The 20649-nt window shown below is 41.6% G+C and overlaps 2 protein-coding genes across 5 annotated transcripts; one reads left to right on the top strand and one right to left on the bottom strand.

Moving 5' to 3' along the window:
• Positions 1 to 715: 715 nt before the first annotated feature.
• On the bottom strand, positions 716 to 7945 carry hspd1 (heat shock 60 protein 1). Of its 2 annotated transcripts, none has more exons than XM_080753308.1 (11): positions 7845 to 7945; positions 6227 to 6402; positions 5345 to 5680; positions 5148 to 5243; positions 4978 to 5071; positions 4452 to 4620; positions 4148 to 4247; positions 3247 to 3492; positions 2677 to 2851; positions 2401 to 2579; positions 716 to 2187 (listed from the first exon to the last, which is right to left on the bottom strand). In XM_080753308.1, the coding sequence occupies exons 2-11, from the start codon at positions 6398 to 6400 to the stop codon at positions 2026 to 2028; spliced, it is 1731 nt and encodes a 576-aa protein (XP_080609434.1). In that variant the 5' UTR covers positions 6401 to 6402; positions 7845 to 7945; the 3' UTR covers positions 716 to 2025. The 2 variants fall into 2 exon arrangements, with proteins under 2 accessions (XP_080609434.1, XP_080609435.1); XM_080753309.1 differs by having other exon boundaries at positions 7841 to 7915.
• A 1307-nt stretch (positions 7946 to 9252) lies between these two features.
• Positions 9253 to 20337, top strand: LOC308307880 (MOB-like protein phocein). Of its 3 annotated transcripts, XM_080753207.1 has the most exons (9): positions 9253 to 9353; positions 11356 to 11511; positions 14029 to 14091; positions 14621 to 14721; positions 14873 to 14915; positions 15910 to 15996; positions 16761 to 16840; positions 17515 to 17626; positions 19143 to 20337. In XM_080753207.1, exons 1-9 carry the CDS (start codon positions 9351 to 9353, stop codon positions 19275 to 19277), a joined length of 780 nt encoding a protein of 259 aa, XP_080609333.1. In that variant the 5' UTR covers positions 9253 to 9350; the 3' UTR covers positions 19278 to 20337. The 3 variants fall into 3 exon arrangements, with proteins under 3 accessions (XP_080609333.1, XP_080609331.1, XP_080609332.1); XM_080753206.1 differs by lacking the exons at positions 9253 to 9353; positions 11356 to 11511 and adding an exon at positions 13327 to 13401; XM_080753205.1 differs by lacking the exons at positions 14029 to 14091; positions 14621 to 14721; positions 14873 to 14915; ... (2 more) ...; positions 17515 to 17626; positions 19143 to 20337 and adding exons at positions 11717 to 11806; positions 12296 to 12501.
• The last annotated feature ends 312 nt before the right edge of the window (positions 20338 to 20649 follow it).

A 20649-nucleotide genomic window follows, 5' to 3' on the forward strand; every position in this document is an offset into this window, starting at 1 on the left:
GAGTGGCTTGCAGGCCCCATGGCTGGACAGGAATAGGGGAATCATGTGAAGTGTTAAGAATAGAACCACGGGTGTGACTTATTACACCAGCATTAGAACCTTCACTCTTGACAAAGTGCAGAATTCATTTTGAATTTCAAGGCTTTTCATGATTCCCTTTCACCTCGTTAAACAAAACAAAAAGTTCTCAAATCTTCAGTTGTCTCCAACTATTTGCAGGAAAAAGGCAAAAGATGTAGGAGTCAGGAAAGACTAGTGAATCTGTATGTACTATTTTAACTACCATACCATAACTTCCACATATGGAAATCGATACGTTGTGTAAAATAACTCAAAAGATTGACTGCAGCTAAGAACAAACGGGCAGGTGTAGATGTCAGATATATAATGGATTGGCACACAAGGTCATGGCCTTCATGCTTCTAGGAAGCTTGTTTAGAACTTTGAAGTGGGGAGATATTCTAGTTGAGACATTGTAATTCATACTTCTTCTGTGTTGGACCGAGTTCTGAGTCACCGGGCGCCTTTAACAAAAAAGTAACGGGATGAGTTCCCTTAACTACTCAAGCTCACTACACGTCATATTGTTGCTCGTTGAGAGCTTTTAAAAATCAATTACAACACAAAATAGGAATGCCAGATTGCCTCCAAAATAATGCAACAGAATCAATGATATTGGAAGTTACGTTGTGTAAAATATACTCAAATCCAAAACCTGTCATAACATTTGAGTTTATTAAATAAAAAACAAATCACATTAACAATCAATGAATGTCTACAATATACCAAAAAAAATAAGAAAAAAAAGTATTGATTGCTGCTGCTGGCAAATGAAAAATGTCCTGGAGAATAAAGGTTTTCTCAGCAAAATGGCAACATTTCTCTGGCAAGCATGGCCATCGCTGGCAGCTTGGTACTTAGTAACATAGAGGCTAAAATGTGCAGTATCACACAAATGGAGTTGATGTTTTGATAGCACAAGGACACCAAGTGTTTTCACATGGATATGTTGTTGTGGAGACCTTGAATGGTCCTAAATGCTCCCACCACCCTGCCCAGTCTAACTCCTCCCTCTCAACAAGGCAAATATGAAAGAATGCTCTCCTTCAAACAGTCTCACAAATACTCAATAGTATCAGAGATGGAAAAACTTCAAAACATAACTGGCATAGAACGTTTTTCTAATGCCAAATAAGGCAGGCATCTCCATAACTTTCTGTAATGTCCCCACTATTTTCAACAGGCCTCGGTGGTGAATAATCTTGTAAAACCCTTATACGCTTCCCCATTACAGATTAGAACAGAAACAATGTCATTGCCACTTCAGAGAGAAAGCCACAGAAAATGCTCACATGAAAAAGAAATTGTTTAATAAGCATTAAACAGAAACTTTTAACCCATTCAAAAAGCCTGGGTAGAACAGATATATAAAAAAAATTAAGAACAAGACAGAATTAACAAAAACATTACGAAAATAAACGACAGGGACACATTCCTGGCTAGGATTCCGTTATCCACCAACCCATGCTCTCCATTAGGGCAATAATATATTGTTAGTTTCTGTAAATCCTTACTCTCATATACGTATAGGACTTGTCATAAATCCCTACTTTATGAAGAATGTCTTCAGCATACTTTTTGTTTATGTTCTTCTCACTGTCGAGCATCATATCAAGGAACTATTGTGTGAGAATGGTGATCATGTTGATACATTGGACAGGGACATTGGTTGATGTAAACGTGTCTAAGGTAGTGGGCTGGGAGCCTTGGAGAGGGACGGAGAAGCGGTGGGTCAGACGAGGCTGACTCTTCCAGAAACCTGGGAGGATGAAGAGGAGGCAGAATCGTGAGGAGGTGGTGGTGGGGTACATCGTCCATTTGCAGCTCCGACAAACTCACGGCCAGTCAGTTTGGGCAGGTTTTGGTGAAGGGGGGGCAGACTCTCTGATGACTGAACTTGTCCTTCAGGCCACCCCTGGCACCATTGTGCCCAGTTAGTTTTTACAATGTTTCAGGGGGCTCAGCTTAGAAACCCATGCCACCCATTCCGCCCATTCCACCCATGCCGCCCATTCCTCCTCCTGCTGGCATGGCAGGCTCCTCCTTGGGGAGCTCTGTGACAACGCACTCCGCTGTGGACAGCAGGGAGGCGACTCCTGCAGCGTCCATTAGTGCCGTCCTCACTACCTGTAGGGGGACACACAGAGTGACTGTGCAGTTAGTTTTACTGCATTTCTAAGACCAGCCAGAGAGGGGCAGCAGAGTTATACATGTTCAACCAAAAGAACATTTGTACCATGTTAGCTGCCAATACAATAGATCTTCAATTTGTTTCAGTAGAATGTTATCATAACTACACAGCCAAAATAACCAATTTGTTGCATATACATTACACTGTACCTTTGTGGGATCAATGATGCCCTTCTCCACCATGTTGACATACTCTCCCAGCATAGCATCGTAGCCAAGCTCAGAATCTCCCTGCAGGATCTTCTCCACCACTAGCGAACCCTCCACTCCTGCGTTCTTAGCGATGGTCATGGCTGGGATACGCAGCGACCGCCTGATGATGTCCACACCTGATAGCAAAGGAGAGATGGAAGATTTCAGATGATGTTCCTTTGAGAAACTCGTACGAGTGTACTCTATATGACTGTGTTTCTGAGCTCTGCTCACCAATCTTAATGTCATTATTGGCGAGTACGATGGCATCAAGGCAAGGGATGCAGCGGAGCAGCGCACAGCCGCCGCCAGGCACGATGCCCTCCTCTACAGCTGCCCGTGTGGCATTCAGAGCATCTGTCACACGGTCCTTCTTCTCATTGACCTCTATATCACTTGTTCCCCCAATCTGGAAAGGAAAACCAGTGTCACTTGCTTTTGGACAGAGAAGGATGTCAAGGACAGCAATTCCTTAATATGAAAAGATATATTATGTAGTACGTTCTTTTCTCCGGGGACTATTTTTTTTCTAGAGTAGACTTCAAATAAATTGGTCATAAAATACATTAAAACGAAACAATGACATAGCTGAGAGAGAGATAGATATCCATCCATCTCTAGATCTATATAAATTGGGATTACCCATCTAAAACATTTTAAAGTCTCTGAATTCTCAATTCAATGTCTTACTCCAAAATCAAACAAACCATGGTATGCATTAGAAAATGGCTGGCAATAAAATCAAGTATACTGCGAGTCCGCTGTTATAGTGCTTTAAGACACACACCCATCCTCTCTGCTCACCTTGAGCACAGCCACGCCGTCAGACAGCTTGGCCAGTCTCTCATTGAGCTTCTCCTTCTCGTAGTCGCTGGTGGTGCTTTCCAGCTGCTCGATGATCTCGTTTGCCCGCTTCTCGATGTCTGCGGGGTTGCCTCCTCCCTTCAGCAGCATTGTGTCATCCTTGGTCACCTGCACCTCGCCTACCCGGCCAAAGTCATGAGCCTGGATGTCCTCTAAGGCCACGCCCACTGTCTCATCACCAAACACCTGGCAGGAGGTTAGAAAGAACATTTTATTTTACCGGTGTCTTCATATATGAATCCAAACAAGGTAGTAGAGGAGATTTTACTCCCTTTCATGAGGTAATTTTTTACAAACTTGGGTGCACAATAATTGTAGAGCACTAGCTTTAACACTAATAGTGCCTCTTAATCTGAAGGTTGCTTGGTGCCTCGCCGTTTCCTCCATAGGCCGCCGCTATTATTTTGAAGGGCTGGAAGGGGGTTGTTTTTGTTTTTTTGGATTATCACTTGACGGCAACGATTACGTCATCTAGTCACATGACAGTGTGGGCCCAGAAGAGAAGATGGCTGCGCCCAGCTTTTGTGTACAGTATGGAAGAGTGGAGACCATCCTTTGTATAAGAATGACTCTTTTGGAGAAAATGAAGTTTCTTTATGGGCCTCTCAATGGATTTACTATGGAGGGCGTTCACTTCGCGTGCACGCCCGACGTGCGTTGTAAACAAATCGCGGACATTACCGATGCGGGCAGGACCGGAGCGACGTACAGTAAGTAATAATACCTTTACTGTATATACAGTAAGATTGACAGTCCTCACCGTCAACGGCGCCATGGTATTAACCCTTTCAATGACGGTGAGCGCCGTCAACAGCAGCAGAACAGTTAAAAGTGAACTTACTGTTCCTCCAGTGGCGATTGCCATGTCTTTGAGCTGGTTCTTTCTGTTGTCTCCAAAGCCTGGAGCCTTGACTGCCACCACCTGAAGCCCAACCTTCAGTCTGCATAGACAAGAGTGTTTTAACATCAGCTCTACCACAATCAGATATTTTAATATTAAGAGTCTAATGATTTCAGCAGCTGTGCAACATTCAGGGCTTTCCATCCAGTTACAAAGTATATAAGATTATTGTGCAATTCATGAGTACTGACTTTGGCTATGGCATAACATTAACATTAAAAGTCAAGAGTAGACTGAAATGTACCTGTTGAGAACCAGGGTGCTGAGGGCCTCTCCATCCACATCCTCGGCCACTATGATCAAGGGTTTGCGGTGCTGGTTAGCAATCTCCAAAGCAGGAACAATGCTCTGAACACTGGAGATCTTCTTCTCACTCAGCAGCAGGTATGCATCCTGGAACTCGCACTTTTGACCTGAAAACAAAGCAGATTAAATAAGATCAAACTCTATATTTAGCACAAAAGCTACGAGACAACAAAGCGGTTTGTTACACACAAAAAAAGAAAAAAGTGTAATCAATAGAGGGTATGCACGTGACATCATCACCATACCCGGAAATTATGCGGGAACGCCTAATGAGTGGCAAAAAAACCTACTTTCTGGCTTTGACAGCTCATACATCCAAACAGAAGAAATCTGATTACATTAAACAACGTTAAACTCACTTTGCCACTGGATTTGCCATTCACTTTATGCATGCGCATACCCTCTATTTTGGCATGTATTTGAGCATAACAAACTATGCTGATTGTTGATGTGAATGGTCTTACCTTTGGCTGTGTTAATGAAGTAGGGGGAGATATAGCCACGGTCAAACTTAAGACCTTCGATGATCTCCAGCTCATCATAAAGCGTCTTGCCATCCTGAAACAGACTACATCAGTTTACATTACTTAATGGTTTTACCTTTTCATTAAATAAATAAATAATAAGCTGATACCTTGACAGTGATGACACCCTTGCGGCCCACTTTCTTCATGGCATTACTGATGATGGTGCCAATCTCTACGTCGCCGTTGGCTGAGATTGTGGCAACCTGAAAAAAAAAACAGAATTAATGATGACTCATGCTTATGATGGAGCAATGAATTTCATTTTTTACAACTGTCAGCAAAGTGTGACTAGAGAGATTTTTACCTGTGCAATCTCCTCTGGGGTTGTGACAGGCTTGGACTGCTTCTTCAGCTCAGCGATAACAGCTTCCACAGCCATCATGACACCACGACGGATCTCAACTGGGTTGGCTCCTTTGCTGATGCTGTCAAAGCCCTCCTTGGCGATGGCACGTGCCAGGACTGTGGCAGTGGTGGTGCCGTCACCAGCTTCCTCATTGGTGTTGTTGGCCACGTCCTGCACCAGCTTGGCACCAATGTTCTTAAATTTGTCCTTCAACTCGATAGCCTTGGCCACAGTCACACCATCCTTGGTCACCTTTGGGCTACCCCAGCTCTGTTCAATGATGACTGTGCGACCCTGGAAGAGAAGTGCAAAGAGTACAGGGGAAAATGTATTAACTCCATGAATCCTAGCATCCCCATTCTGGGCATGACATTATGCTAACATTTGGCAAACATAGGCTAACATAACATTTGGCAAACATAGGCTAACATTCAGAGACAACAGGCAATCTACAAGCTCCTTAACTTTTGCAAGTTGTGTGCTTGTAAATCATTTAAGCTCTGACATACAACAAAGTGTATATATAATGTTTAACATAGATACCTATTTCCTCCCGCGAGGGAAATTCAGTATTTTCAGCCCAACCCAGCTGATTCGCTGCCTAGGGTTTAAGAGTCTTGCTCAGGGACACACATCGACATTGCTACCCTGGCCTGGAATCAAACCTGGGACAACCAGGGGCTCTGGTTCCCCAGGCAGGCTCCCTAACCATTCAGCTATGCTGCCCCTAAGTGGTTAATGTAATAAAGGTGATTTGTAATAAAAGTCTACGCAGAAATAATAAAATGTCCATAACATTTGTCCTCAATATATTAGCTCATGGAATAATGCAAACTTTACCTTGGGGCCCATGGTGACAGCAACAGCATCCGCAAGCAGATCCACCCCCTGCAGCATGAGGGCACGGGCATCAGCTCCAAACTTGACATCCTTGGCGTAGCCTCGTGTGAGGTGGGGGGCCAGAGCTCTGCACACCGGCCTCACCTGCCTCATGACTGTGGGTAAACGGAACATTTCTGTGGGGAGAAAAGAGCAGCAGGAAGCCATCAGTCAGAATGTCTCCAGTCTTAGATCCTATATCAAGGAATAACTGTTGCCATTATAACATGTTGCTGATTGGAATTTCTATTTAGTCAATGTGACTTTCTTATTTCTTTCCAAGTTGCAGATCGACTCCCCTCCCTCAAGTGTCACATTAGGACACATAGCTCGTGACAATGGTTAACTTTGCCCCTAGTGGTCACAGAGGGTATGATCTACTCTACTGCATGATTTCAAGAACCAGTAAATGAATGAATGAACTTGCCTCTAATGAATGGTGAAACACAACTGTGCAATCTCCCCATTACAAGCCCAGGCTCTACCATCCTGCAAGTTCTTATAGATCAAACTAGACATGCATCTCTAGGCTATATAGGCTAGAGGCTACACGCGTTACTTTTCCTTTTTTTAAAGATAGGAATTATGTATTGATATAAACATTGTTTTATTTATTGATATTAACTTTTTTAAACTCTAGAGTCTAGGCCAATGCCCTGGGGACAAAAATGTCAAACTATACAATTAGCTATCCTCCTACTCTTGCATCTGAAAGCATCTGGGAAATAATGATTCATGTTTGATTCATTCAAAATTATAGATGCCGAAATAATCGCTGCCGGTTTTGACCTTCAGACAGTGTTGGTATTATCATCTTTATCCCCAAAACGGTTCCTGGTTGGTTCCCCCCCACGTGTGCTCTTCACGCCGTGCGTCACAAGGTCAAGTTAAAAACGCATGTGCGGAACCAACCCTGACTGAATGAACTGACCTGTGATCTAGTAAAAACATCCCTTGCATCATCTTACATGAAATATCCACACTGTCTGCAAACGGATCATAATAAATGCACCTATTTTCTGCTGCCAGCCTGCCACCATCATGGGTGAGGATGATGAACCGTGGGTGGGCATCGTGGACAAACCAGTGACACACAAGTCTTTTACAAAATGTGCAAAGTGATATACTGTTTTGGCCCTCATCATTCGTCAAGTCACCTATCGTACATGAGGCCCTCTTTGCACCCCCAAACGATTTTGACACCCCTCGGTCAAGAGACCTTGTGTTTGATTAAGCAATATAGATCCGTAAGTCACGAGCCACGACATAACATTTGGCATTTACCATGTTCTCCGAACAATTATTTTAAAAAAAGACAATTTAAGGTTCACATTCAACGGGGTGGGGAGAGAAATACCTGACCAAGCAAAGTTGCACCATTCCTAGATCATTCAGTGTCCTTGCCAGTTGCCGAAAGATTTAGCTATCATGTAGCTATCGTAGCTAAGCTATCAGTCTATGACGTCTTCAAAATGTCATGCTTTTACGTCCGAATCCGTATTCACAGCTACACATGTTTTAAAACGAGGAGTCTGTATGTAGTTTAGAAAGGATTTGTTGAAATGACAATGATACCTACTTGTTGGATGATGAAGAGGTAGCCGGCAGCGGGTCTGAATGATAGAATGATATAACGTCTAGCGTGTGAGCAGCAGTGGAAACTGGACTGAACTGATCCACATGGCCTATCACATCCGGGTAGTTAACCGGTGCACCCCGGAATGTGTGTAATGCCATTATGCCATAAACATGCGAAATGTATCCACAGTTAAACATTGCTTGCTATGTAAGACACATAAGACATAGGCAATAACAAAACGGCTCATATTAGTCGCAGTTACAAGGTCGGTGAATCCAAATAAACTACTTTTCGAACGTATAGAAATGAACAAATGCTCGTTCCCGGGCACACGATTCCAGAATTTTCTTGTGTACCATTGGAGAAAAAAAGGGAGGTCAAAGTTGACATTGTGCAACATTGCTGTTCAGTTGCAATCACGTGAAAACGATTAAATTTGCAAAATAACTCTGTCAGTTAACCCTAGAAACTCAATTAATCTTTGTGGGTGTTATTTTGATGCATGCATTGATACTGTGCTGTTGGCACTGCTTGTAAAGTCATGGAATATTCTAGTCAAAATCAACTCTCAGAATTGCATAGGGTACTTTATTGCCCAATGTATTTTATACAAGCACCGTTTCATACAATTATTTAACACCACTGTTATTATTTGGTTGTCATAATTTTAACATACGGTAGTTTTCTATGTAGAATCATCCTCGTTATCGTTGACGTTTACTATAGAAATATTGTTCTTGTAAGTTTAAAATGCAGTGTTGTATTATATAGTAACTAAGATCTGCTATTTTCAAAATTGAAATGGGACATTCTGAGTACTTTTACTTTTGGTACTTTAACTATATATTTTGATGCCAATACCTTTGTACTTTTACTCAAATATAATTTTGAAATCTGGACTTTTACTTACATTTTTACACTTTGCACCACTGCTCCAACCCAGCCTAGCTGAGCTAGACATCCCAGCCATGTTAAAACAAGGTAGCTGCATTGTATATAGGCTGGCCCCACTGCCCCAGGGCCCAGGCAAGCTCCAACCTGCCAGGCATAATTTAACAGGCTCTTGACCATAGAGTTATAGCTCTTGACAGAAGAGCCTTGTAAAAAACAACGCAGGCAAAAAAGCACCCATAGCAAGGGTGCTATTGACCAGAGCCCTAGAATGGAGAGTTGCGTCACTCCCGTTCACTTCATGGGGCCAGGTCTTCTACGCACACATCTATTGGCGTATAGTGACAAACGGCGAACCGGAAGTTTACAAAATGCATTGAAGTCTATGAGGTGTAAAGTGACAATGAACCACGTGACCAGCGCTGTTTCTGACCCCGCGGTGACACCACTCTCTGATTATACTGCTCTGCTATTGACATGTCATGGTGTCATTTGGTACGCATGCGCAACTCTTTCTGGATATTTCCTCACGTGGAGTGATTCTCTCCGTCCTTCAGTCAAATCTACATCAACCAGAGAAATCAGCATTCAGGCTCAGAGACCGAAAGATTAACAATGGTAAGATATGGAATGGAATACCCGTGTCATTTAGTATTATAACAGTTCTTTAAAATGTCCCTTGCATTACCGTAATGTCGCAACATTAATTTATTGTAACCACCTGGTGGTCTGTCTGCATCTGTTCGTGCTAGCCAACAAATGTTATGTTAGCCGGTTAACACATAGCCTACAAGGTCAAGCAGTTGGAGAATAATGATAATAAGATAATAAGGTGGTGCTTGTAAACGTTTGAAATACATCGTTAACATTTTAAACACGTACTGCGTAGCCGCTTTAGTGTAGGCTAAAGGGTACGTCTCAGTGAAATGTCTTGGTGGGTACAGACAGATTCTGATTTACTGTTGTTCAATAATTAGATGTTTTCTAGTTGAATAGTGGCTGTTATCTGACATCATGGCACTCAACATTTGGTAAATTAACTTTACTGGTAGGACGACGAAAGCTGAACATAATGCTCAACATCAGCTATGCCTAAGCAGTCAGTCACATCACATGTGAATTAGGAATGATGGTGAGATGTGACTCCGTGCATTTTGAAGTTCAACACGTGTTTGACAACGTTAGTCTCCGTGGATTCCTTCAAGATCAGTTACTTAATGCTGTTATTTTCTAAAATCGGTTGCAGATTATGCCCTTGCATACTTGAATTAATTTCTTCCGGTTGACGCAACGTCATCTGACTGCGTCAGATCAGAGCAATGCATTATAAAACTTAAGATAGACAATTTTTTTATTGCTTAAAAAAAGTATCTTTTGGGGAGATGAGGAATTATGCATCCTAGTATTTTAGCAAAACACAGACAGTTGGGAAATATTATATCACCTCAAAGTAAGAATGTATTCTGAGATCTAAATAACCTGGGAAAAATAGGCCTTGAGTGTTATCTCTTGAAGTTGAAAGCCTTGAGGCTTTTGGGCAGCTTTACAAGGTTATCATCACACTGAACTTAAATAAATAATAATATCATTTATAGAAGTGGAATATCCTACACACTGACTAAATCTAGAACCTAATATGCTCCTGGTGTAACTTGATAGTTTTTTTTATCAGTATTTCAGTAATCTTTGTCTTTTGCAAGGAAGGTAAATATTGACACAGAGTCATACCCATCCCAGATTCTGTGACTGGTCTCCCCCTCCCCCCTCTTGCCCTGATAGGCGACCTTTGTCCAAGGTCAAGTGTACATCTGCTGCTGCCACTTGGTGTTCAATTTTTTGTTTTACAAATCCTCAGTCAACCTTGCTTTGGCATTAGTTTTTGATTGTCCTGCCAGAGGTAAAGGAATGTTGGTTCCAACTTAGTTGAACTTATTTTGTACTTTTTATTTATTTATTATAGGACACCCTATAATGAAGTAATATCTGCCTGTAGTCCAAGAGTCCTCCTCCCCCACTTAACAGAACAGCAGCAGATCCTCATTAATCATTTCCTTTAAAGCGAAGAAACTCTTTGAATTTAACTACTTATTAACCTGTTTTTGGGGTTGTCTTGGGAGACTGTAAGCTTTTAGAATTTAAAATGACGTACTTCGGATAGTTGAGCTTACGTTACAAAGATTACTTAGATTAGTTGCACACACAGTACAGTGTATTAAGTCATATTAATTTTCTTATTCTGATATTAAACTCCTTAACATTACTGAATGCTTAGAGATTATGCAAAATGTCTTTATTAACTGGTTTGTGACTGCACTCTCTGCTTTTGTTAGGACTGAATTTCTTTTTAGGACTTTCAGTGCTGCACAATTGATTCAAGACTGCCCCCCTATGGCTCATACATTTTTATAGCATATTGTATGATTTGTGTACGGTAAATATTATTGCAAAACCTTAGTTTTATTATTCAGTGTTTTAAAACTACTGAGGATAAAATACTGTTCGTTTTAACACTGAGTGTCTCTGAGTGTTTTTTTTTCTTTTCTTTTTTTTACAATGGCAATATTAATCTAAGCTCTCTGGGTATGTAAAGTTTGAACTCTTCTCTCTTCTCACATAATAGGCCTTCAGAAGATTTCTCCCCATGTTTGACCGGGTGCTGGTGGAAAGGGTGGCAGCAGAGACGGTGACTAAAGGTGGCATCATGCTTCCAGAGAAGGCACAGGGCAAAGTGCTGCAAGCTACTGTAGTGGCAGTTGGACCTGGTTCTATCAACCAGGTAATGACCATGTTTGTCAGCGTGACAGGGTAAATAACGTAAGAAGAAGTCAGCAATGCATTTTTGAGTTCCATGAAGTAAGAACCTCTGAAATTGTCACCGTAATAACTTAATTGATTAGATTGTTGTGCAGACACTGTATGCTGGCCATTGCTACTGATCAGTTGTCTTAATGTTTTTTGTCTCTTTATTTTCTTTTTTGTAGAAAGGAGACCTGCAGGCGGTCTCTGTTGGCGTAGGAGAGAAGGTTCTCTTACCAGAGTATGGTGGAACTAAAGTGGTTCTAGATGACCAGGTACAATATGTAAAAGTCGCATTCTCTCCAGTCTCCACATGAGACAAACACATAAATACAATGGCATGATGCAATATTGATTGTGTAATTGCAAAATTTTGTAGCTTAAATCGCACTAGTATTGAGCAGTAATATCTACCTGTCCATCTTTAACTATCTTAACTATATTGATTTATTGATAAATGAATGAATGAAAATGTATTTCCGTGTCTTGTCAAAGGACCCATCCCTTACAGGATTATAAGACACCAAAATATAATAAACAATTCCACATTCACTTCCTGGAGACAGAAACTGCACAAAGTAATTAAATACAAATAAATGAAAATAAAGAAAAAGACAATGTTTGGCTAATATTCCAAAACCAAATCAATATACATCACTTAAGTTTTCTTAGTCAGTTTGTCCCAGGCTTTCTCTAAATATTCTGCAAGTGCGAATGATGTATCCTTTGCCTAATCTAATTTTGGTTTCTGATTTGTCTTCCAGGACTACTTCCTCTTCCGTGATGCAGATATCCTAGGAAAATATGTTGATTGAGATGTTATTCTGTAAAACATGTCCATCCCATTCTCCGAAAGAGAAGACATAAGTTGCCTCATTGATGTCTGTTTGCTTTCTTTTCTATGTAATTCACTTGTAAATAATTATGATCATTTTTTTGTTATACAATAATAAAGGTGAGCTATTGAAAATGGTCTTTTCTTCATGTTTATACTGTTCCTGTAGTATTCACCTGACAGTCTGCAGACCTGGAGACTGGGGTTCGATTCCAGCTTGGTGCGCGAAATGTTACATTGGTGTTGGAAGTGGTTGAGGACTAGTGGAGTGTCCTTGTGTGAGGGACTCCAGAGTGCATTGACTGAAGCGTGAGGGCGTGCTTTTGAATTGGAGGGGGTTTATGTAGTGACCCCTCAAAAGACTGGCCCCGTAAGACTCGGCAAGGACTCTTTGTGTTGCCTGTTACCTGCCGAGCTGGAGACCCGGGTTCGGGGGACGAAATGTTACAATATGGAATGTTGATAGTTATTAGTTATGTTAACGACATTAACCTATTTTAGGCATGTCATTAAAGGCAAACGTTCTAAAAAATGTCTTAGATAGCTGATAAAAGCTCACATACTTTGCTATACGTAAGTGGTTTAAAGCAGATCGTTATCAGCTTACCTTGGCGCTTCGGATTCACTCATACATATGATTTGATACGTGTGTAGTGGGAACTCCGCAACGATGTTCCCCACTTTCTTACCCCCTAACCCTAACCATAACCTCACTAAAACTAATGCTGTGAGGTGGGGAACATAGAGCGGGGAACATAGAACCTGGGGAACATAGGTCGGACCCCCATAAGATGAATCAAATGAGAAATTTGTGTAATCACAAACTTCTGTAACCAACGGTTGCCTTGACAACCAACGATCCAATCACAGCACGCACGTCCCTCCAGGCAATGGGAAGTGGAGCGGTTCTCCTGCTCCAGAGAGCACCACTCGTTGAACAGCCGCTATTCAGAGGCATCCGGGCATTCTGTCGAGATGGTCATGGCGGAGGGTACTGCAGTTCTCAGGAGGAATCGGCCTGGAACCAAGTCGAAGGTATGTTTCTCACGCATCAAAACATTTACACACGACTGTTATGAAGGAACCACGTGCGTGGGGAAATGTACATGAGCGACATGGGAGGTTTATGTCTTTACTGCCAGCCAGTCTGTCTCCTTTCTCAACAACTGGGTCACAGACAACACAGGAAGGGCCTGGAAGTGGCCAGCTGACTTGGGATGCGTCTATTTCCTGGAGGAATGATGGACATATACATTGAGTTGTGTACATCTCGGATGACATAATTCTTACGTCTCTCGTAATGTATTGGAGCTGGGAGCGACGTGCTTGTGAACGAAGTCAGAGCATCATAACTGAAACGCACCATGACTGCCATACAATGTTACACACGACGAGTCATTGTTTTGTTTTCAGTTCACAGGAAACAGTCGTATCCCAGCTTGCTAACATGCTAAATGCTAGTTTCGACGATGTTTGGGTTTAGTAGTAACAACATTACCGTTCATATAATGTGTGTCAGATCTCAGTTGGCTGTGTCATAGGTAGAACATGTCGCTGATCGTAATGTCTGCTAACTTTTCTTTTGCTTGTCAAGAAGACTATGTCAGACTGGTTTGGTACATGAAGGTTAGGTGGTCTAAAATAAACTTGTCCCATTTCTAGGATTTCTACAATTGGCCGGATGAATCCTTTGAAGAGATGGACAGCACCCTGGCTGTCCAACAGGTGCGTGTGTGTTAATGCTGACAGTGTTCTTGTTATATTTTGACACTTGTTTTGGCAATGTAAACGTATGTTTCCTCATGCCATTATAGCTCCTTTAAATTGAATTGACAGTGTCAGTCATACAGTCTCAGACTGCAGTTGAAGAATTATGAAGACCCCCCTTCATCGGGGTATTTCAAATGATGACAATACAATATTTACATATTTTAGTAAGTTGTGTATAGCATGGCTTACTTTTAAAGACTTTACCCAGGTGCACATTTGTGTAGCAGAGTGGCTCAGCCTCTGCCTGAAGACCAAAAGGACAGATAACTAAAGCCCCTTTTCCACTGACATGGTGGAACCCTAACTCTTTATGTGGTACGGTGTCGTGTAGCTAAAGCTTCAGTCGAAGACCTGTGTTAGAATCTTGGGTGTTACATTTGCGGTGCCCAACATTAGTGGGTCATTATGTGAAAGTCCTGAAATCAAGTTTCTTTTCCTGGATTACTCCGATGGGTTCTGATGACATGTCTGCATGGTCTCTCAGTACATTCAGCAGAATATCCGATCGGACTGCTCCAACATCGACAAAATCCTGGAGCCTCCAGAAGGACAGGATGAAGGAGTGTGGAAGTATGAGCATCTCAGGTACATAAAGACCAGCATAACCCATTTACATCTGAGCTTTTCAGTTAAAATCTTTGTGTGACCAAAATGCATCACATTCATTCTGTCTTTGTACCTCTGTCTCTTTGTCCTTATGTCCGGGCTCTCTGTTACTCTTGCGGTCCACTTGTAGGCAGTTCTGTCTGGAGCTCAATGGATTAGCCGTCAAACTGCAGGTATGATTGATAATGTGGCCACTTTGTATTTTCTGTGTTCAAAGTCATATGTATATGGTAAATAAAATGGTGAGGTACACTTAAACTGTTGAGGCTGATTCTACCAATGCCTTCTAAATCAGTAGTAGTGATATGTATTTGGCCGTGGACCCCAATCTGAAAATGTTTTATGCCGGGGACCCCCAGAAGAGAAGATTTGTGTTAACACAAGATGCATTGTGGCACAAAGCGATGCACTGTGAGCTTTTATATCTGCTATTTTTGAGAACCAATTTTCTAAACCACTGTTCTAAATCCGTCACGTTGAAACGCGTGTTGTTATATTTAGCTAATATCTAAAATTACAGTCTTTCTGCGTTTTAATGGGTTCAGCCCTCCTATGGTTTCTTACCTCACCTGCACAACACTTGTTTTCTTCTTTTTTTTTGTCGGGACAGATGGGCTGCGCAGTTGGTAATAGCCTACCGATGTCGTCTAAAAAGTCAAATAATGGCCCATATATTGGTTTGGCTCTGATACCTATAATGACCTCTGTATTAGAGGATGACACGGGAGTGGATTTTCACTCCTGTCCCGTCCCGATCCTGGCATTAGAGGGGCGGCATAGCTCAGGGGTAGAGAAACTGGTATTGGAGCACGAAGGGTATAAATCCCGAAGGGTTCCCAGTTCGAATCCGGGCTCCCCCTGAGTTAATGTCGAAGGGTCCTTGGGCAAGACTCTGAACCCCTAATTGCCTCCCGTGAGTAGGTTGGTGCCTTGCATGGCTTCCTCCGCCACCGGTGTATGAATGTGTGTGTGAATGGGTGAATGTAATGAACAATCTATGTAAAGCGCTTTGGATTAAAAGCGCTATATAAATGCACCATTTACCATTTACCATTAATACAAATTTGACTCCTGTCCTGCGGGAATCCCACGGGACCCACGGGAATTCCTGTAAAATGTCATCCTCTACATTGAACTAATGCATGCTCTCCTGTTTGCTGCCCACAGAGTGAATGCCACCCAGATACCTGCACCCAGATGACTGCCACCGAGCAGTGGATCTTTCTATGTGCTGCCCACAAGACCCCCAAAGAAGTAAGCTAGATCTCTATGTTGTTCTTCTCAGCTACGGGTTAGGGCTTTGAAGTGAGCTTATACCAGACATTTGAGGTCTAATATAGAGGCTGGGAAACTACTTGTGTTTTAAGTCATGAGGTTTCCCACCTGTAATCTACAACAAGGCAATGAATGATGGAAACTCAACTTGCATTTATTGGGACTGCTGGGACTTTGTTGGGACGACACTTCTTTGCCTTTCTGTAAGACAAAGCAGGGAGACGGGGTTCCCACGGTCATGAAATTCCTGGAAATATGTTTAGATTAGAAAAACATTGTTCCAGTACTGGAAAATGTTTGGACTTTGGAATTGATCATGGGCCCTGGAAGGTCCTGGAAAAATATTTGGCTATGTATTGTTTTTGGCTATTGATTTTTGTTAATAAAAACATTTTCTAAAACATGTATAACATTACACAAAATATGTAACATAAGTAGTTTTACACCGAACGGGCTGCGTGATTGCAGCCTAATGTATGTGACAAAAAGAACAAGCTCACAAAGAGCACATCATTTGGCATGAAATGTATGCTTCATTTTTGCTACACTGCCTGTCTTTGGGTATTGCACACAGGAGTAAGATACTCATGATTGTGCTGAATGACTATTATATAGGCCTGGAAATTGGGTTAAATATCGTGGAAAAGTGTTGGAAATTCATCGGTAAAAATGTGTGGGAACCCTGTGGAGAGTTTGGCTCTCATTTATACACAAAGTGATGTCGATTTCTGCTGTGTCCACAGTGCCCTGCCATTGACTACACCAGACACACGCTGGACGGAGCTGCCTGCCTTCTCAACAGTAACAAATACTTCCCCAGCAGGTCAGTTACGACCCAATACCCACTGAATAGCTCAGTGATTCTCAAGCCTTTTAATTTCAAGGACCCCCCCAGCTTGGTATTCATTAGACCACGGACCCCATAACGATTGAGTGTACAAATGACCTTTAACTCTCCTACTGCCAGATTATTTATTTATTTATTGGGTCTGGTGCCATCAAAAAGCGGCTTACCTTTGCGACGTTATAGCAGATAGACAGACATTTATTTATTTATTTATTTTTTTTTTTTTTAATTGTGCAATAGTGCACTTTGGTCTGCCAGGCAGCAGAGGGCGGTGTCATGCGAGAATGAATGTGAATTTGCCTGTTATGTGTTGAAGAAGAAGAAGACCAGTCACTGGCCACAGAGCCTTACAGCCAGAGGAAATCAACAAGGAAGTGAATTGTTCTCCGTTGATCTAACGCATAATGGATTTTTTACACCATCACCGCGGAAAATGTGTTTACAGTAAACGGCCGCGCGACCCCTCATCAGCTTACAGTCATCAGACGAACGAACCGAACGAGCGCCGTATTGGCATCGAGGTTCTGTAAAAAATGGGGCGAACGTTAACGTTCAAAGCGTGGGGAGAGTTAATGGACCTCTGGCTTCATATTCACTGTCCATTTGTTAACACACAATGTGATGAGGTCCTGTTTTTCTTTTTCTTTCAGAGTTAGCATCAAGGAGTCATCGGTGGCAAAGCTGGGCTCTGTCTGCCGTCGCATCTATAGGATATTCTCTCACGCCTACTTCCATCACCGCCAGATATTTGATAAGTATGAGGTATGTTACCATGAACAAGAGCAAGGAGCCCACCAACATGTAATGATAAGTATGAGGTATGTTACCATGAACAAGAGCAAGGAGCCCACCAACATGTAATGGGTTGGCTGGGAATGAGCAGATGTCCTCCCATCATTATACCACTTGCTTAAAGGGCCAGTTCACCTCTGGGGCAACCAGAGCTGTTTATTTTATTGTTGTTTGGGACAAGATCAACACAATCCTGAGTTATTTTTGTGTTCAATCTGTGTTTTGAGATATTTTAGTATTTCAGCATGAATGATGATGCATTTTGCATCATATGATGCAGCATGATGACTCATATGATGCAAAATGCATCGTCATTCATGCTGAAATACTAAAATATCTCAAAACACAGATTGAACACAAAAAATAACTCAGGATTGTGTTGATCTTGTCCCAAACAACAATAAAATAAACAGCTCTGTTGATCGTGTCCCAAACAACAATAAAATAAGATCTGGTTGTCCCAGAGGTGAACTGGCCCTTTAAGGAAAGACTATTAAGTAGAAAGGTTTCTTAGGATCAACTTAAGATTCTCTAAAATCTTAAATTTACCACAGGGATACCAAAGCTTGTAGGCAGCTATCCTTCCTTGTTGCTCAATTCTAAATCTCAATCCGGGCAGTTGAGGGCAGTGTTGGCTTGTGAAGTGGATAAGGTCTTTATCAGTTGGATAGTCTCTGACTGACTTCGTTATTTTGAACAGACACATCAATGCATTTGAGTCAATACACTGAGACTGGTATACAAACGTAACCGTCTGGGCCATATTGGCTTTGAATTGGAATAACACGATATCAGTAAATGCAGAGGATAGGCAGTGAAACATTTTTGTCCGGTCCATTGTCCACTTAAGTTTAAGCAGGAGTTTAAGCAGCAACTGTAGCTGCCTGTAAACTGGGCGCGATAACGCTAAAGATACGATAAGAAATATCCTTTTGAATTGAAGTGGATGGTAGCGTCCACACCACAACAATAAAGCCGTCATAATTGATGTGAACGCAGACCTATCGTTATCTTTATCGCGTCCGGTGGGAATGAACCTTTAGTCTGTTGGTCTAAGTTTTGCCCAGTTTGCACACAAAACAATTCCGGAACGCCGCCTTTCTACCTTGTGCCTGACTTGAGGTTACAAACTTAATACAATGGGAACAAAGGTTGAATTAGACTCAGAATATAGCTAACCCATTTATGGGTCACAAGGAATCTACAATCTTTCTAAATTATTTCAAAAGATGTTATTATATTATATATTTCTATGATGAAAATAGCATATCTACAAGCTTAGGTGTTGCATCATGTATTGTTGTGAGCTTGTATATCAGCTATTTCCACCATTAAATAGGGTGTAAGTGGTTAATTCATGTATTTTTGTGATTCATGTATTTTTGTGAGTCTGGGTCCCCGGAAAAAACAAATGTATGTTTTGGGTCTCAAACTGAAAAGGTTTGGGAACCAATGATTTTAGCATCCCCTCTTTGTGTGTGTTTAGAATGAAACGTTCCTGTGTCACCGGTTCACACGCTTTGTCATGAAGTACAACTTGATGTCCAAGGACAACCTGATCGTGCCGATCCTGGAGGAGGAGGTTCAAAATACCTCATCAGCTGGGGAGAGCGAGGCCTAAGAGACAGCTGCTGCCATAAGGGAGACGCACACATTCACACATGTTAAATATCACACGCACTACAGAAGAGGGACATCTCTCTACTGGCCTACATGTACAGTAAACACACACACACACACACACTACAGAATATGACTTCAATCCAGGAACTCTGCCTGAGTCCCGCCTCCCATGTCAATCTCACAGGACACAAGGGTGTAAGTTGTTGGATGAAGAATATCATCATCATCCAATTTATACTTTTCCGTCCTTGTAGATTCACACCAGTGTCTATGCCACAGGCCGGAAGCAGGTGTTTCTGGCTATAACCAGGCGCTCACTACTCTTATAGGGAACTTTGCTTTAATGTTTTGAGCAGCTGGATTTGCAAAACGTATGTAATCATTATCTGTGACAAAGGCACACACTGACAGCTCCCCTTGTATATAACCCCTGCTCCCCCTATATTTTAATTCACTGTCATATTTTCTGATGGTGCTTCACTTCTTTGTGTTTGTCTTCCCTGTTTGCTTGTGTTGCTTACCATCCCTTTTTGGAGAGGTGGGGTATGGAGTGGATCACTAAATTAGCCTTCTCACTTGGAAATGCATACTGTAGTTGTGGTTTGTTGTAGTTGACAAAGAAACTTGCGTCTAGCGTAAGTGCACTAGCAGTCAAATATGCCGCTTACCTTGGCTTCTGAAATGTTACTTCAGAATATTGGGAACGTTTGTTGGCTAACTCATTGATCCTGCTTAGTGACATGCCCCCATTTTATTAAAGGTATGACGTTCCTCCTTTCCTTGAAGTAATGACAACTGATACATGAGCTTAACTGTCAAATCTACATTGTAGAACATTTACTGGTCCAGGCATTTCGGAAATGACTGCCAGGAAAGGTTGAATGGATATATTTATAAGTATTGGAGCACAACCTTCCCTTTCTCTTTTATCCTCTCGCTCATTAAGTTATTTTGTGGGAGGAGTCTTGTCTATCCGCCCCACTTTTATTTTTTATGAACTACAAATTTTGTTACTGTTGACATGTTCATGTCTGTTAATAAAAAAGAACCGTTACCCAGCTGACTGTATTGGCCTTTTTCTTAATGAGGTCTGATTGTGATTTTCTTTTTTTTTTTTCTTTGTGAAAAATAATCATAGCTCAATATAATTTCTTTTTGTCACTTGTTTATCCTATGAGTGCTCTCTTGTTATCCCAACCTGAATGTATTTTGTTTAGTAAAGATCAGTACAGAAGTTATTTTATAGTAAAGTGTAAATAGAGAAACAAGACACATGAACAAGGGGAAATAGCTATTTTATATCCCAATGGCATAAGAGGTAAAATGTACAACTCATCAAACGTAAATGCTGCAATATTAATACTGACGTT

This window comes from Nannobrachium achirus, assembly GCF_963921795.1.
Source record: "Nannobrachium achirus genome assembly, chromosome: 22".
NCBI classification, from domain to species: Eukaryota; Metazoa; Chordata; class Actinopteri; order Myctophiformes; family Myctophidae; genus Nannobrachium; species Nannobrachium achirus.

Excerpts from the sequence above, each read along its gene's own strand:
- LOC308307880 (XM_080753207.1), top strand. Across the intron at positions 15,997-16,760 it reads CCCACAAGACCCCCAAAGAA|TGCCCTGCCATTGACTACAC; the intron begins GTAAGCTAGATC and ends CTGTGTCCACAG. Across the intron at positions 16,841-17,514 it reads AACAAATACTTCCCCAGCAG|AGTTAGCATCAAGGAGTCAT; the intron begins GTCAGTTACGAC and ends TTTTTCTTTCAG.
- hspd1 (XM_080753308.1), bottom strand. The coding sequence starts at position 6,400 with ATGTTCCGTTTACCCACAGTCATGAGGCAGGTGAGGCCGGTGTGCAGA. Across the intron at positions 5,681-6,226 it reads CTGTCACCATGGGCCCCAAG|GGTCGCACAGTCATCATTGA; the intron begins GTAAAGTTTGCA and ends CTTCTCTTCCAG. Across the intron at positions 2,188-2,400 it reads GCATCATTGATCCCACAAAG|GTAGTGAGGACGGCACTAAT; the intron begins GTACAGTGTAAT and ends GTCCCCCTACAG.